At 34.8% G+C, this 17,680-nt stretch overlaps 1 protein-coding gene across 3 annotated transcripts in view; it reads left to right on the top strand.

Moving 5' to 3' along the window:
• Window positions 1-5,969: 5,969 nt before the first annotated feature.
• LOC110030438 (ATG8-interacting protein 2-like) overlaps window positions 5,970-17,680 on the top strand; it is a 19,187-nt gene continuing 7,476 nt past the window's right edge. Inside the window, exons 1-2 of one of the 3 annotated variants that reach the window (XM_020733152.1) lie at window positions 5,970-6,156; window positions 13,318-14,130. In XM_020733152.1, coding sequence (XP_020588811.1) covers window positions 13,333-14,130 — 798 coding nt within the window. In that variant the 5' untranslated portion in view covers window positions 5,970-6,156; window positions 13,318-13,332. The other 2 variants (XM_020733150.1, XM_020733151.1) reach the window with 2 other exon arrangements.

Here is a 17,680-nt window from a genome sequence, read left to right as displayed (position 1 = left end):
TCGAGCTAGTTCCATGCCGAGAAAGAACTTTGAGTTTCCGAGGTCTTTGATTTTGAATTCCTGAGTGAGAAGCTTTATCAGATTTGTGAGTTATTCTTCGTGATTTCCAGTGAGGATGATATCGTCGACGTATACAATTAGAATTGCAATCTTCTTTTTGGGAGAGGTTTTCATGAAGAGAGTGTGATCTGTCTGACACTGAGTATACCCGTGTTTTGTTACTGATTTTGTAAATCTATCAAACCATGTTCAAGGAGATTGTTTGAGCCCGCACAATAATTTTTGGATTTTGCAGACTTTGTTGCTTGAAAAGGATGCGTCTAGTCTGAGAGATGCTTCCATGTAAACTTCTTCTTCCAAATCGCCATTTAAGAAAGCATTTTTCACATCGAGTTGATGTAGCTGCTAGTCTTCATTTGACGCAAGTGAGAGAAGGATTCTGATGGTGTTAAGTTTGGCCACGGGGGCAAACGTTTCTTGGTAATCAATACCGTAGGACTGTGAAAACCTTTTGCTACGAGACATGCTTTTAATCTCTCAATTTTATCATCACTTGTATTTGACTTTGAAGATCCATTTGCAGCCGATTTCTTTCTTTCCCTTTGGCAGGTCTGAAACAATCCATGTATCATTCTTTTGTAGGGATCTTACCTCCTCATTGATGGTCGCTTTCCACCCCGGGTGTTTGAGAGCTTCATTAATCATGTTTGGGACTTGTGTATTGTCAAATGCAATGACATAGGCTCTGTAAGCTGAAGATAGTCTTTCATAGGACACAAAGTTGAAGATCATATGCATCGTGTGTTCGTACCTGAGTGGAGGACGGATGTATCAAACACCTTTCCTTAAAGCAATTGGAATGCCGGAGTCATCAATCGTAGGTATAGTAGATTCATGCTCAAGTGTGTTCGTACTTGAGTGGATTTTTGTAGGAGTTGGATCCGCTTCTAACTCTTGGATTGGTGCTGGATGCGTTGGGTGATCTATGTGTGAGTTGAACGCTTGAGGACTAGACGTCAACTGATTGTTAGGTACGTTTTTACGTGAATTGGATGAACTTTTTGAATCTGAGTCGGGAGATAATGAGTTCGGTTCAAGGGACAAAGATTTGATGTGTGGTGGTATGAACTCGTTGTCCCCCCAAGACTGATATTCCCTTTCCCTTAAAGTCTGAATATTAGAATTGGGGTAGTAAGGCTGATTTTCAAAGAATGTGACATCCATAGTATTGTAGGTTTTTCTTGTGAGAGGAGAGTAGCACTTGTGAGGGTTTTTCTTGTGAGAGGAGAGTAGCACTTATACCCTTTTTGAAGAGGCGAGCATTTAGTAGATTTAGGGTCAAGTTTGCTGCGATCGTGTGAATGACTGTGAACAAAGGAGGAGCAACCAAATACTTTGGTAGGTAGATTTTGGGTAATTGCCTTGGTGTGGGGAAATGATTTGAGAAGGATTTGGACAGGACTTTGAAATTTGAGGACCCGAGAAGGCATCCTATTGATGAGTTAGGCTATAGCGGATACAACGTCACCCAAAAAAACCTTAAGCACGTTATAGGAAAACATGAGACGGCGGGCCACCTTGAGAAGGTGGCGGTTCTTGCATTCGGCGATCCCATTTTGTTGAGGAGTGTCGACGCTATAATTGAGATGGAGGACGCCTTTAGAGGAAAGATAAGAGCCGAGGACGGAAGCGGAGTACTTCTTTGCATTATCAGACTTGAGTGCCTGGATGGAGGTTTGGAATTGTGTTTGGATCATTGAGTAAAATTGTTCAAGTATGTGACAGAATGCAAATTTATCTTTCATAAGAAATAGCCACGTTAGTCGAGTGTGATCATCAATAAAGGAGACAAACCAATGAATCCCGGTAAGGGATGTAACATGGGATACACGGGATGGGCCCCAGATATCACTGTGAATGAGTTCAAAGGGCCGAGAAGAGGTGTAACCATTATGTGGAAATGACGTGCGAGTGTGTTCGGCAAGTTGACAAAATTCACATTGAAAAGAACGAACATCTTTATTGATAAATAAATTTGGCAATAGTTTTGCAAGATACATAAAATTTGGATGGCCGAGACGAAAATGACATAACATGATCTCAGAATCTTTATTAACATTAGAATTGAAGACAGAATGATGGGTATACAAATGTCTGCAGCAAGGTCGTGGTGGTGAAGTGTCGTTGATGATGTAGAGACTAGAGCACATCTCAGCATTGCCAATCGTCGTCACCGAGTCCCCATCCTGAAATTCACACATGGTAGGGAAAGATCTAGCAATAGATCTCAAATAACTTTCTGATGGATATAAATTGCAATTTAAAGTAGGAACATGAAGCATAGATCGGAATAGAATGTTTTGGTTGATGCACATGGAGCCAAAGCCGATGACTTTAAAGACAGAGCCATCGACAACGCGGATGGTGTAGTTGTCTCCGCACGACATATAGCCATGGAGAAGGGAGACATCACCAGTCATGTGATGAGAAGCACCGGAATCGATGATCCACTGACCGGGGGATCCTTGATTGACTGTGAAGACATAGTAGAACGAACCTTGATGCGCGAGCAGGTCGACGATGGGGTCGGGAACAGCCAGATCAGGTGGTTTGCCGATCAGTTTGTGCAACAAATCTAGTTGCTCTTTGCTGAATGAACTGGGCGCTGGTGCATGAAGGTCATTGGCAGCGACAACGCTGTTGTCACGGGGAGCGTGATTAGACTGAGACTTCCAATCGGCTGGCTTTCCATGAAGCCCCCAACACATGTCTTTATTATGACCTGGTTTGCGGCAATGGTCGCACTAGGGACGACCTTTGCGTGATGGGTTGGCGCTGTGTCGAGGCGGAGGAACCCGACCTGCAAGGGCGGAGGCGTCAACAGAGAGATTGGGCAAGGTGGAGATAGGCCCAAGAATGACTTTCTGGCGGCTTTCTTCGCGACGAACCTCGGAGAAGGCCTCACGAATGCTCAGTAGTGGTTTGAAGCTTAATACACGATAACGAACATGATCGAGAGAGTTGTTGAGACCGAGAAGAAATTTGAATATCCTTTTTTGCTCGATGATCTAACGGTATAAGTTGGAGTCCGGAGTGCTTGACCAGGCATGAACTTCATACATGTCAACCTGCTGTCAGTAACGTGAGAGGGCATTAAAATACTGAGTCACAAATTGATCACCTTGGCGAAGATCATGGAGGATTGACTCGATCTCGAAGAGCTTGGATGCGTTATCTGAGCGAGATTATGTCTCTCGAGCAACATCCCAAGTATTCTTGGCCGTGTCGTAGAGAAGAAAATTTTCGTCGATGTCGTTGGTCATGAAATTGATTAACCACGACATGACCATGTGGTTTTCTGCATTCCATGTTCAAAATTTTAGGTCATCCTTGGTCAGAGCGACGACATCACCAGTGATATAGTCGTCCTTATTTCTGCCGCAGATAAGCATCATGACAGATTGAGACCACTAGAGGTAGTTTTGGCCCTTGAGTTTGTGGTCAGTGATGAGGGAGGAAGTGTCATCGATTCCGGTTGGAACAAGAGCAGATGAGGCAGATGATATTTTTTTGGGAGCAAGAAGAAGAAGTCGTCATACCGAAGAAGATTGGTATGACTCTGATAACATGAAAAGATATGAGAGGACCTAATTTTATTGATGAAAAGAGGGGTATAGATACCCATTAGAGTAAAATAGACCCGATGCGGTAACCTAACTCCCCATAGAGCCGATCCAATGGAAAATATATCTCCAACCATCCCATGCCAACTCTAAGGGCTCCTCACCAGGGATTTAAGATATCCAACCAGGCTAAATCAATCGATCATACTCAAACAATCGAGCTGACCTTGTCGACTCGTTGTTAATTAAACTTAGCCGACCCAGCCAAGTAACAACATGACAATAAGATTATACATGTAAAATACTAAAAATACCTTATCACAGATGAGGATAAAAAAATCTAATATCACTCTTGTACCATCCCTCCTATAAGTAGGAGAAACATTTTATGAAGAGGACACCATTCATTACTACTCATTGATGTAGATATGTAAATAAATAAAATATCATTATTATTAATTTTAAAAAAATAAAACACACTTTTTTAATATATATAGAGATAAAGTGATAGATCTTATGCCTAAACTTACATTTAATTAGTCACTGATATATCATAATAATTCCCAGTTTGACCTTCAGCAGTTCCCAAAGCTAAAGGATGGCATCGCCGTTGGCTGCCCATACAACCACGCCATCCTCGACGGCAACTCAACCGAGCACTTCATGATTTTTAGGGCCGCCATAGCCCGCCGCTCCCTCATACCCAGCCCACCTCCCCACAACCGCTGCTTCTCCGTCGGCCCAATTCTCACCGGAACAGCGGTCGGCCCGCTGCTTTTATGCATGATCTGATCATAAAACTGGAATGTATATAAATGTAAAAAATTATGTGGTGCATATTTATATTTATATCCCTAATGTAATCGTGGTGGGCTATGGGCGGCAGAGATATGTACAGTTGACTTTGAGGGTTACTTGGCTAATAGTTTTAAGGGTGTTACTTCTGATCTGTTAGAAATTATGTTCTTTTGAGTATTGTGAGGAGGTTATGCACAACATTTTAATTGCAGCATTAATGTTATTTTTATCACTTTTATTTTAATTTAAATTTATTAAATATATTTTAAAACTGTTTAATATTTTGATTTTCGGTTTATTTTGTGGGACCAAGTGAAAAAATTAGTAGATTTTGGATGAAGTTTTGCCAAGGCACTTGGGAGTTACACACAATATAAATATACACACGCGCGCATGAATATTTATATTCCTATTTATATAATGTCATGTATACACGATTATTTCTATGTACCAGCAAAAATGAATTGAGCCTACATGCCGGAGTGGTTGAACCGAGTCCATCTATCAAAGTGGATGAATTGAAATCACTCGCCAAAGCTAAAAACACATAGATTTATCTTTCCATTAAATTCAACCTAACCCATATGTGAAGAGACAACTATAAGGGAGGAACATCATTATTTTCAAGAACACAAGTTTATACTTCTTTAGAAGCGTTACCTAACACCAACATCACAGTTTTCTCACCAATATATCACCGATGGGAATTCTATTGTGTGAATTGTATTTCTTATCTTTTTTCTCCTTTGTGTATGAAAGGGATGTCAAGAGAAGAAAGAGACGCTTTCTACGAAAACCTCTATTTTTCTCTCTTTAAAAGAAAAATTGTGATCCAATCACCCCTCTCCAAGCCTTTTCTTTGGCTAGAGGTTCAAGCTCGAGGGATAGAAACCAGAGACAATCACTCAAACTTCACATCCATCTTTTCCTTCCACTTTCCCTTATAAATACATATTCTTTACCGAGTTGTATATATTCAAGAGCGATACAAAACTCTATGCATTAAAAGTATTCAACATATCATAACATGTAATTATATTAAAGTGTAATTTTTTTTTCAATTTAAACATATTAATATTTTTTGTATTATTTAAAAACTATGCTGATTTAAATAAATAAAGAAATTATTTCATTGATGTTTATTTTTTTGAAATTGGGCTTTTCTGTGTATCAAGATTTAGGGTCGGGGTAGCTTGTGCGTTTCAGGATAAGCTGCTTATCCTGAAACGCGGCCCGCGGGCTGGCCGTAGGAGTCGACCCGCAACCTGCGTTTAGTGTAAAAATCCAAACGCACTTTCGGATAAGTGGCGAAAAACGCGAACCAAACGGTACGGCAAAACGCCGCCCGAGCACCTAAAAAATATTTCCAATTATTAAAATCCCATTTTATGGAAAACCAATTACGCCTATCAAAATTTTACAAGAAACTTTTTTAAAATCCATAAAAGCATAATTATAAGCAAATAATTATTTAATTTTCTACTTTTGATTATAATTTTGCAACTATTTAAAGAAAATAAACAAAATTAAAATCGGAGGCAGAACCACATTAAAAACTTCACAGACAGATAAGAGGATAACTCGATACAACCCGCTGCGATAAAATTAATCCGCGCTTTTCTGGTATAAGAACACTTCGGGGCGGATAACTTCCGTCCCAAGTTACTTTATCTTGGAGTTGGAGGAACCTCCGATTCTTATATCTCTTCCCGTTTTTTTTCCTTCTGTTGCAGTGGTAATGATCTAATTGCCAAAAAGATTTGTTCTTGTGCATGATTTCCTTATTTCAAGACTTTATTTTTTGATTTTCATCCACTTTTGCGGCGCGCTTCGATGCTTTCCGCACGGGATTTGTAGGAACTTCTTCGTTTTTCGTTTGTGGTTTAGGGTTTGCATCTTCTTACTTTGATCCATTTAGTTATTTATATATTTTTGTGCTTTTAGTTTAGCTTGATCCGTTTGAATTGCGTGACTAATAGTTCTTATGGTGATTATCTAATTGGAGAAATTTTCCCTATTTGGTATGGGTTAATTATCATAAGTCAGTTTGTTGTGGAGCATGATTTCTCCATTTTCTCCCTATTTTGTTGACATTTTATTGTTTTTCAGGCACTGTATTCGTATCAACTAGGGATTTCCTTAGTTTGAAATAGCCTGTTTGCATTTTTTAATCCAGCTACGTTTTTGCAATTTTGAATATGTAATATATATATATTATTTCTTGTGGGATTGAGCTTTAGTACTAATGAAATGATTATCTAGATAAGATTAAGGTTATGAGTAATTGCAGCATATGATTTTGTGATATTTCAGATGTAATAATGAGTGCATGGAATGGGGAAAGTGGGAAGATAAACATAATACCTCTAACCCTCACTGAAATGCAATGCTTAATCATACTCAAGAGACTGGTAATGAAGTTTGGTTGTGTATTGTAAGCCTCATTGAAGTGAATTAAAAAGTATACGAGTTGAGGGAATATAAATATAAGGCTGTAAATAGTACATGAAGCTTCTCACCGTCGTGTTGTGCTCGTATCAATGAAATTAGAGGCTCATTTCTGTAATTCTTGATAATCTAATCGCAGTAAATTTCGTTTTGGCTGCAAAAGATGAGCCTTTTAATGTGTTGATTTTTTTTAATGTTTAATATTTTTTAGTTTGTTTTTTGAATTTATTTTCAAATTATTCCCAATATATGCCTGCGTATGTATGTGCCCAAACACCCTCACATGCAAAAAATCATCATTTTATGCAAAGTATCATGCATTTATTTTACTTTGCTATCTCCACAGTCCATTGATCATCATAATCATGATTCATGCAAATCATGATTCATGCAGAAGAGAAGAATCATTATTAACTTTTTTGTAGGATATCTTAATTTTCTTATTTCTGATTTGTCATACTGTTTCTGAAATTTAATGATATCAGCTTCATTAGATGGTTCCTTTTATGATATTTAAGAGTTATTCTTGTGATTCAGACTATTATTAGTAGTGTCCCTATTAATATATCTTAATATATTGTGATGCTGGTCCAAGGCTGAAGTCAACCTTGGAGGGAGGCAGTTGAAGTGCTGCAGAAGAGTGTATTATTTATGCTTTTCTTTTGGAACATCAGTTTTGGTTGTTATTTATAGAAGAATGTGATAAAGTTTATAAAAATTTTACTAGTGTGATTCCTTTCTTTTTTTAGGTAGATTTGTTTAATTTATTTGTATTCAAATATCTAGAAAATTTTTACTTATTGAGGCTTCATTTATATTTTGTCAAAGCCTCTATTTCAATCTCGTAAATTTGTTATCATTTAAATGGTTTGATGAGGATAAATGGAAGTAGAGATATTTCCTTTAACAATTTATTTGTTTCTAGTAGTAATTATTAATTTGTTCAAGGTAGTTTATACTATAGCATGATATAAACCATTGAACATATGCCGCCTTTTTGGTCTTCCAAGCATATGTTTGATATACATTTCCTTATAATCAGAGAAAATGCTTAAATACTATTTATGAAATTATTTATATTTTCGTTGTTAAATTTTCAAGCTTTACTTCCTGGGCTAAAATTCATTAAATTTAGAACTGTTTTGGAAGGAGTATTTGTATTCCCCTTATATGGTGAATGTATTACTTGATTTGATGAAATATGAAGTGTTTCAATAGATTATGTTGATTTAATAAAATCTTTTGATGAAATATCTCAGCCTTGAATTATAACAAAGGAAGTCAGTTTTTTTGGTGAAGTTATCTATCTTTTAGGATTAAATCTAATCTCAACATTTATCAGATTTCTAAATAAGTTGATCTTCCTTATCTGCCATTGATTTCGGGATATTTGCATTTATCGTTGCCCAAGATTTAAGCAAAAAGGATTCTATTTCCGCTAATCACTATTGGTTGCAATATGCGAAGCTAGTAATTTGGTTCAGTAAGTTTAGTTTTATCTGTAAGATTAATGATCCTTTTAATATTATGGCAATAGTATTTCTTATTTTGAATCGTTTCCATAGAACATTGCTATAGTTGGATTTTGATAAAAGATTATAAACTTGTAATTTCAACTGTAATTTAACCACTTGAAATAAATTGGCAAACGCAAAATATTGGCTTAGATTAGGAAAGGTATTAAAGTATGCTCACCCATGACATTATTTTTTTCAATTGCTCCAATAAACTTAGATTGGAGAAGGTATTTTATTTGCCTACTGAGAAAATGTTGGATGCAATAACAATGGTAGCAACATTGCTTTCAATCAATGATTATTAATGTTAAATACTCAAGCTATAGAGTCGAAGAAGATTACAAAATAGTCAAAAAACAACTCTCAGATGGAAGAGAAGGGAAGAATTAATGCTAGAAACGCTTTTGCTAATAACTTATCCTTATGCAGACTGAGTTTTGCGGAGCTTCTACCATTCAGCCTTCTAGGCGGGTAGAGGTGGGACCGGAGCAGGCTTTTCTAGCCTTCATGGGTTGGCCGTCCCCTTTAGGGTTCCAATTTACATATTCTGACTATTATTTAGGGTTTTTTTTTTTGGCTTTGGGTATTTAAAGATGTCGTAAACTTTTGTTTTGGACATTTGATTGATTTGGTTTGTGCATCAGACCATTTTTCTTTAATTTTTTTTTTTGCGGGGTGCTGTATCATTTGATCTCTCTCAAGTAGTGTGCCTATAACCTTAATGATCTCTCTCAAGTAGTGTGGCTATAACGCAAAGTAGTGTGCTTTGCGGGGTGCTGTATCATTTTTTTTTTTGGCTTTGGGTATTTAAAGATGTCGTAAACTTTTGTTTTGGACACTTGATTGATTTGGTTTGTGCATCAGACCATTTTTCTTTAATTTTTTTTTTGCGGGGTGCTGTATCATTTGATCTCTCTCAAGTAGTGTTCCTATAACCTTAATGATCTCTCTCAAGTGGTGTGCCTATAACCTTATTGGTTCCAGGTGGTGAACTCTCCCTAACGCCAGAGGACCTCCCACGCCTCCAGCCTTACTGCCAACCTGCTGTTCCAACTTCCAGCTTGCTTTCCAACCTTAGATTTTACCAATTTTTAACTGCCGCATCGTCTACCACTCCATTTCTCATTCTTAATCCATTTCCTGACCTTTCCATACCGGCTAGTAACCTATGTCAGTGTCATTTTGGTAACAGTAGATAAAGCTTTTCAATTTTTGTTAATTGGAAGTTATGTTTTTACCGGTCTTTATAGGACCTGTCAAAACGGCTCACTTGAATTTTGGACAAAACTGTGATTACCTTTATGAGTAGTCTACATCATATCTTCTATTTTATACTAATTTTTTTAATTAAAGGTATTTTTTTTTAGCATGGCATGTCCTACAGGCTACAAAGTACTGGTAAGGAACTAAGGTTCAGCAAAAACAAAAATTACTAAAGATAAACATCTTATATTCTATTTCTGGCTGCATTAAACTAATTTTGAGTGATTCATCTTTGAGCTATGGCAAATAGATTTCAATTTCAAATCAATTAAATTCAAAAAAATTTTTATCATGTTTGTCAGTCCTATCCATGACCTGTAAGATCATAATATAGGGAATTTAACTATTCTTCCAGGCCAAGTCATTATAACAAGGACCGTGACACTAGGAATTCGGGTGTGCCATTCATTTTTTGGCTAATAAATTTCAGCTATTTTAGAACAAAGAATGAAAGTAATTGCTATTGCTGAGCTATATTATGGTGTACAAATCTGTTTTTCTTTCCTTTGTTTTTGAATAATATTTTTAGCAGTGAATGGAAAAGTTTAATAGAACTAGAACTACTTGCAACTAATTTTTTTTCCCTCAACTTTTGTTTCTTGTTTGTACCTGTATTCAAACTCTGACATCTGAAAGTACTGAATCAAGCTTTTGTTAGCTATAACGAGAGTTCAACTTGCCAAATGGGTGTGATAAACAGCTTGTTAAGTCCTTTTTGAAATCCAGTTTTGTAGCCGCATGTCACAAGCCTACTATAGATTAAGTAGCTTAGAGAATCTACTTTGACAATTTTTGAACTTGGAGCTGCATATTTAGAACCTATGATGAAGGGAATTTTTATTGGCACCGCAAAACGTTACATTGTTTCTTAATCTAATTTTTATGCAATTTACTATGGGTTTTTGTCAATTTTCAGCAATTTTTGTTGAAATATATTTTCTTTCAATGGTATTCTATTTTTCCTATCTTTTATATCCTGTACGAGAAAAGTGACGAGAAAAGTGTCAAAATAGTCCTCTGATATTTTGTAGAGGTATATTTTAATCCTAGAGTTTATAAAAACATCAATTTAGTCCTCATATTCCTTTAATTGGAGGTAAAATAGCTTTCAATAGGGACAATTGAACCCCCATATTAAAATAATCTAGGGACTAATTTGACACTTTTATAGAGTTGAGACTAAAATGACCCAATTTAAATAATCAGAGGACTATTTTGGCACTTTACACTTTATTCTAATGATCAACATATTATTAATTTTCTTATGAGAAGAAGAGCTTGTCGAGAAGGTAAAGAATGTAAGGTCATTCCAAGTGAAAATTTAAGTACTCAATATCAATTATTACTTCTGAATTTTAAGATAAAGAGTTATAAGGTAAAAAATACTAGTAATCATTGTTTTAAAATTAAATAGGAGTACCTAGAAGACACAAATAAAATTGTAAATTTCAAGATTTGTTGGTTTGTTTGGCAAAACAAATTTTGTGCGATAAAATAACAAATATTATTAAGCAAGCGACAAGATGTACTTGAAGAATCAAAAGGTAAAGTTTCTATAAATAAAAATAGTTAGTCGTCGAACACTAAATGCAAGAAAAGATAAAATATAAGAAATTGTGTTATAAATAATGGTTTAAATGTAAAAGCTTAGAGAACTGAGAAAAATATAAGGTGGTCCGTAGGGAGTCTAAAAGAACAATTTGTGACGCTAAAAATTTTAATTTTAGTGATTTTTTTAATAAATTGGATACTAAAGATGGTGAAAAATATATGTATAAACTGGCCAAAGAAAGAAAAAAGGAAAATAAAGATTTAACTCGAGTGTTGAAGATGAAAATAAAAAAAAAATTCTTAGAAAAAGATATGCAACATAGGTGGGTGAGTTATTTTGTTAAACTTTTCAAAGAATTTTCAGAAAATACGATCAACTTCAGTTATCTTAATATCATTAATAATAATAAAATTTTTATTTTTACCGTTGCATAAGTAAAAAAAAAGAAGTTGAGGAGGCTTTAAAGAAAACAAAGGGCGGAAAATCAGTAGGACCTAATGATATCGCAATTGAAGTGTGAAACTATTTAGGAGATTTGATAGTTTATTGGCTTATTAAACTTTTTAATGTTATTTAAAAACTAAAAAGATGCCTAAAGAGTAGAGAAAAGGTATTTTGATCCTCATTTTTTATAATAAATTAGATGCACTGGAGTGTGCAAATTATAGATGAATTAAGTTGATGTGTCATACTTTAAAATTATGGGAGAGGATAATTGAACATAGGTTAAGACATGTTTCAAAGATTTCTCATAATTAGTTTAGATTTATGCGGGCAGGTTTACAATGGAAGGTATACATTTATTAAGAGTTTTGATTTAGAAGTACAAAGATAATAAGGAGGATCTACATATGATTTTTTATGATTTAGAAAAAGCTTACGATAAGGTTTTAAGAGAAATCCTTTGGAGAGTCCTAACAAAGAAAGGTGTTAATATAATTTAAATTTAAGTCATTAAAGATATGTATACTAGAAGGAGGATTGATCAAATATTTTTCTTTTTCTGTTGGATTACATCAGCGATAGATTTTAAGGCCATATCTTTTTTGCTTTAGTTATGGATGCTCTTACTGGACATTTACAGGAGAATGTGCCTTGGTGTATGTTTTTCGCTGATGTATGTTTTTCGCTGATGATATCATGATATTCTTCTCGTGGATATGATTAGAGAAAGAGTTCAGGTAAAACTTGAATTATGGAGGTCTACATTGGAGTTTAAAGACCCTCATTTGAGCAGAAGTAAAACTAAATACATGAAATGTAATTTTAGTGGTAGTAGTTCGTTCTAGTGGCAGAGCTAGTGGCAGAGTTGTAACTATGGGTGATCAAATCATTAAAAGATGCGAACGCTTTAGATATCACTGGTCAATTCTTCAAAGTGACGGTGATATAGATGGGGATGTTATTAGTATAATTCAATTTGGGGGGGTTTTGGTGGGTTGAAGTGGAGGAATGTTTCTGTCCTATTGTGCGATGGAAAAATACCGCTTAAACTGAAAGACAAATTTTGTAAGGTGGTGGTAAAACCTGCAATGATCTTTGGTGCGAAATGTTGGCCTTTAAAAGAGAAGAATAAAACAAAGTTAAGTGCTGCCGAGATGAGAATATACTTAGATAGATGTGTGGCTTGACACTTAGAGACAAAATACAAGATGAATGTTTCTGTGATAGGGTTGTTGTAGATCCAGAGACGGGACAAAATCAGAGAGAGTTGTCTTAGATGGTTTAGTCACGTTAAACGTCTACTATATGATGATCCGGTTAGAAGAGCAGACGTTGACTTATGTTAAGAAAGACAAAAGTAGACCTAGAAAAACTTGTATAAAACTGATCTTAATTTATTAGAATTAAATGAAAATATTACACTCAATAGGATGCAATGGAGAATAAGGATTCATGCAACCGGCCCAACTTAGTGGGATAAAAGCTTGTTGTTCTTGTTGTACAATTTATTTTACCAAGATATTCATACTGGTTTTCTATGGAAATGCTCTCTCTCTCTCTCTCTCTTTTTTACATTGGGATTTTGGCCTTTTGGGTGATGAATAATCTAATTGACACTTGCCTTACAAATTTTATCTGACAATTTGCATCTTTTCTCATTCTTTTTTTGTAGCCTAGATAGTAAGAAATGGAAGATAACAGGAGAGACATTAATGAAGCAAATACCCGGGGAACTGATTGGGAGGTCGTCTCTCTCACTGCATCTACTTATGCTGCAGCACCCGGTCCTCAAGGATTTGATCCAACCATGCAGCATAAAAAAGACGAGTTGAACAAAAATGAACAGGAATGTTCTGAGACAATGTTCATGTCCAAGCACTTTGATGTGGCATCACAGGAACCTAAGAAACTTCCAGCAGAAAATTATTACGGTGAAATTTATAACGTTGAAGAAGTTACCGAACCTGAGAAGTCTTATAAATACAAAAGCAAGAGTGACTCAAACAATGATTTACATGGAAGTCAACTATTTGGTATTGGGCGCAGTTTATCAGATTGTGATATTAGTGTGGGAGACGAAAAGCAAGAGAAAGATCTGAAAATGGCAGAAAAGGAGCACGACTTTTTTGTCTCTCCCAATAATAGTTCTTTTGATAATGTGGCTAATGTGAGCCTTCCTGTAATTCATGATGACATCTCTGACCTTGCTGTGACCAGAAACCCTTCTGAGGAGAAACTTGATTATTCTTGGAGAGAAGATGGTTGCAAGCCGAATGAAGATGACAACGAAAGCTATGATGATTCTTCTGAATCTTGGTGGAAGAAGCGGGCAATATCTGTATATAATCACGCCAAGGGGACAAACACGTTCTGGTCCATCTTTGTTGCTGTGGCAGTTGCGGGACTTGTTTTTCTGGGACAACGATGGAGGAGAGAAAAATCTCAATTTCAGCAATTTAAATGGAAGTTTAACAGCTCTGGCGAGGTTGGAAAATTTTCTTTAGTTTTTGTGTATTCAGCCTATGGTTTAATGTTTTTTTTTCCCAACCATGCTATGCTTTAATAAAAGGGAAATTTACATACATACCACACAATTCTCTTGTATTTGTATTTCTAACACTCAAAATTTGATATTTACTCTTATACAACCTTTTTCTCATAAACCTATGCATGAAAAGTGTATTTCACTTGATGTTAAGGATTTGAGTTGTATGCATGTAAATATGAATTTTTTAGGTGTTTGATATGTGTAAATATATAAGAATTGTACTCTGGCATGCATTTAAATGCCCCTTAATAAAATTATATGATTTTTTAGACTTTATATTCTTATTCTTTGATAATTCTTTGTTTGCCCCTTGTAAGGATAGAAGCAAAGTAGGCTTGTGTGAATTTCTTATTCAAAAAAAAAAAAAAAATTTCTTCTGCAGAACATTGCATGTTAGTCGTTTCAAAACTTGCTTATATTACCTTTAATTTTGTTTAATAAAAATGTCAAGGATTTTTTTTAATGTGTTTATTATACTAACACTCACATTGTCGGTCCCAAGTTCGGATGTGAAAAGTGGAGGGTTGCGTTAGGTAGCCGACAATCAGTTGGAGAAAAAGCTAAGGAGATTGATAACTTGGTTTTAAATTTTGGTATTCTGGTAAGAGTCGCACTAGAAATGGTATATGTGTAATTATAGATAAGAGTTTGAAAGATAATATTGTAAAAATTAATAGAGTTGGAGATAGAATTATAGCCCTTAAGATTTTTAATATTATAAGTGCTTACGCTCCTCAAGTAGGTTTAGATATAGAGTCTAAAGATAAATTCTGGAATGACTTAGAAAACTTAATACAAATGATATCTCTTGAAGAAAGAATTTTTATCGGATGAGATTTAAATGGACATGTCGGTAGAGTGGTAGAAGATTTTAAAAATATTCATGGTCGCTACGGTTTTGGAGTGACTAATGAAGAAGGTAGAACTATTTTAGATTTTGCTTTAGCGTATGATTTTGTTATTATTAATACTTTATTCAAAAAAAGAGACGAGCATCATATTACTTATAAGATAAAACACATTGATTATTTTCTTATGAGAAGAAAAGATCGTCGAGATTGTAAACATTGTAAGGTCATTCCAAGTGAAGATTTAAGCACCCAACATCATTTATTAGTTTTAGATTTTAAGATGAAGAGTTGTAAATAAAAATATAATAGGATTCATCATCGTAAAATTAGATGGGAGAACCTAAAAGAGCCAAATAAAATTATTTTTATGAGTAAAATTCAAGATTTCAAAATTTGGGATGTTCATGATGAAACAAATGCTATGTGGGATAAAGTAATAAACACTATTAAACAAGTAGCAGAAGATGTACTTGGAGAATCAAAAGAAGAAATTTCTTTAAAAAAAGTAGTTAGTGGTGGAATAATAATGTACAAACAAAGATAAAATATAAGAAGTTATGTTATAAAAATTGGTTTAAATGTAAAAGCATAAAGAACTGAGACAAATATGAAATGACCCACAGGAGTCTAAAAGAACAATATGTGACGCTAAAAATTTTATTTTTAATGATCTATACAATATATTAGATAATAAAGAGGCTGAAAAATATATGTATAAACTAGCCAAACAAAGAGAAAAGTAAAGATTTAACTCAAGTAAAGTGTATTAAAGATGAAAATCAAAAAGTGATTTTCTTATAAAAAGATATTTAACATAGGTGAGTGAGTTACTTTGATAAATTTTTTATTGAAGTTCCTGAAAATTCGAGTGACCTTAGTGATCTTAATATCTTTAATAATAATAAAACGTCTATTTTTACTGCCGCATTAGTAAAAAATAAGTTGAGACTTTAAAGAAAACTAAGGGTAGAAAGTCTATAGGACCTGCTGATATCCCAATTGAAGTATGGAAATGTTGAGGAGATTTGGGAGTTTCTTGGTTTACTAAATATTATTTTAAAATTTGAAAAGATGCCTGAGGAGTGGAGGAAGAGTGTTTTGGTCTCCATTTTTAAGAATAAAGGGGATGCACAAGAGTGTGCAAATTAGAGATGAATTAAGTTGATGTATCATACTATCATACTTTAAAATTATGGGGGAGAGGGTAATTGAACACAGGTTAAGATGTATTACAAAGGTTTCTCATATTCAATTTGGATTTATGTCAGACACGTCTAATATGGAAGCTATACATTTTTTGAGAAGTTTGATGGAGAAGTTCAGAGATAATAAAGAGAATCTACATATAATTTTTATTGATTTAGAAAAAACTTACGATAAAGTTCTAAGAGATCCTTTGAAGAGTTCTTGAGAAGAAAGGTGTTGATATGACTTATATTCAAGTCATTAAAAATATGTATTCTAGAGTTGTTACTTATGTTTGAATTGAAGGAGGATTGACCAAATATTTTTTTATTTCTGTTGGATTACATCAGGGATCGACTTTAAGCCCATATCTTTTTGCTTTAGTTATGGATGGTCTTACTGGACATTTACAGGAGGATGTACCTTGGTGTATGCTTTTTGCTGATGATATCCTTCTTGTGGATAAGACGAGAGAAAATGCTCAGGAAAAACTTGAATTATGGAGGTCTATATTGGAGTCTAAATGCTTTCATTTGAGTATAACTAAAACTGAAAACTGAATACATGGCATGTAATTTTATTAGTAGTAGCTCTAGTGACAAAAGTGTAAATTTGGGTGATCAAATTGTTAAAAGGTGTGAACGATTTAGATATCTCGGGTCAGTTCTTCAAAGCGATGGTGATATAGATGGGGATGTTAATAATAGAATTCAAGTTGGTTGGTTGAAGTGGAGGATTGCTTCGGGCCTTTTGTGTGATATAAAAGTATTGCTTAGACTGTTTATAAGACGGTGGTGAAACCTGCAATGCTCTATGGCGCTGAATGCTGGCCGTTAAAAGAGATGCATAATACTAAGTTAAGCGTTGTCGAGATGAGAATTATTAGGTGGATGAGTCGTTTTACACTTAGAGACAAAACGAGAAATGAATATATCCGTGATAGGGTTGGTGTAGCTTATGTGACAAACAAAATTATAGAAAGTCGTCTTAGATGGTTTGGTCACATTAAGCGTCGACCATCTGATGATTCGATTAATTAGATGATTCGATTAGGAGAGTAGATGTTTTAGATTTGACTTATGTTAAGAAAGACAGAGGCAGTCATAGGAAGAAGTGGGCTCATTGCATAAAAAAATGATCTTAATTTATTAGAACTAAATGAAAATATGACACTAAATAGGACGCAATGGAGAAAAATGATTCATGTAGCCTTTGTTGTTGTTGTATGTCTTTGTTGTTGTTGGGGATTAAGTCTTTGTTGTTGTTGTTGCTGTATGTTTTTATTATACTACTTATAGGTATTATTCATGATATAGCTGTTGTATTTTTGTCTCATTTAATATGCCCTTCTACTTGTCCAACTCACATCCACACGCACACGCACACTTAGGGTCTGTTTGGCACAGCTGCAGATTGTCAGCTTTTCAGCTGCAGGTGCGCCGCCCCAGGAA

The sequence above is a fragment of the Phalaenopsis equestris genome, unplaced genomic scaffold (assembly GCF_001263595.1).
Source record: "Phalaenopsis equestris unplaced genomic scaffold, ASM126359v1 Scaffold000717, whole genome shotgun sequence".
Classification (NCBI taxonomy): Eukaryota; Viridiplantae; Streptophyta; class Magnoliopsida; order Asparagales; family Orchidaceae; genus Phalaenopsis; species Phalaenopsis equestris.
The sequence above is the reverse complement of the archived record's forward strand: the minus strand, read 5'-3'. Positions and strand labels throughout refer to the sequence as shown.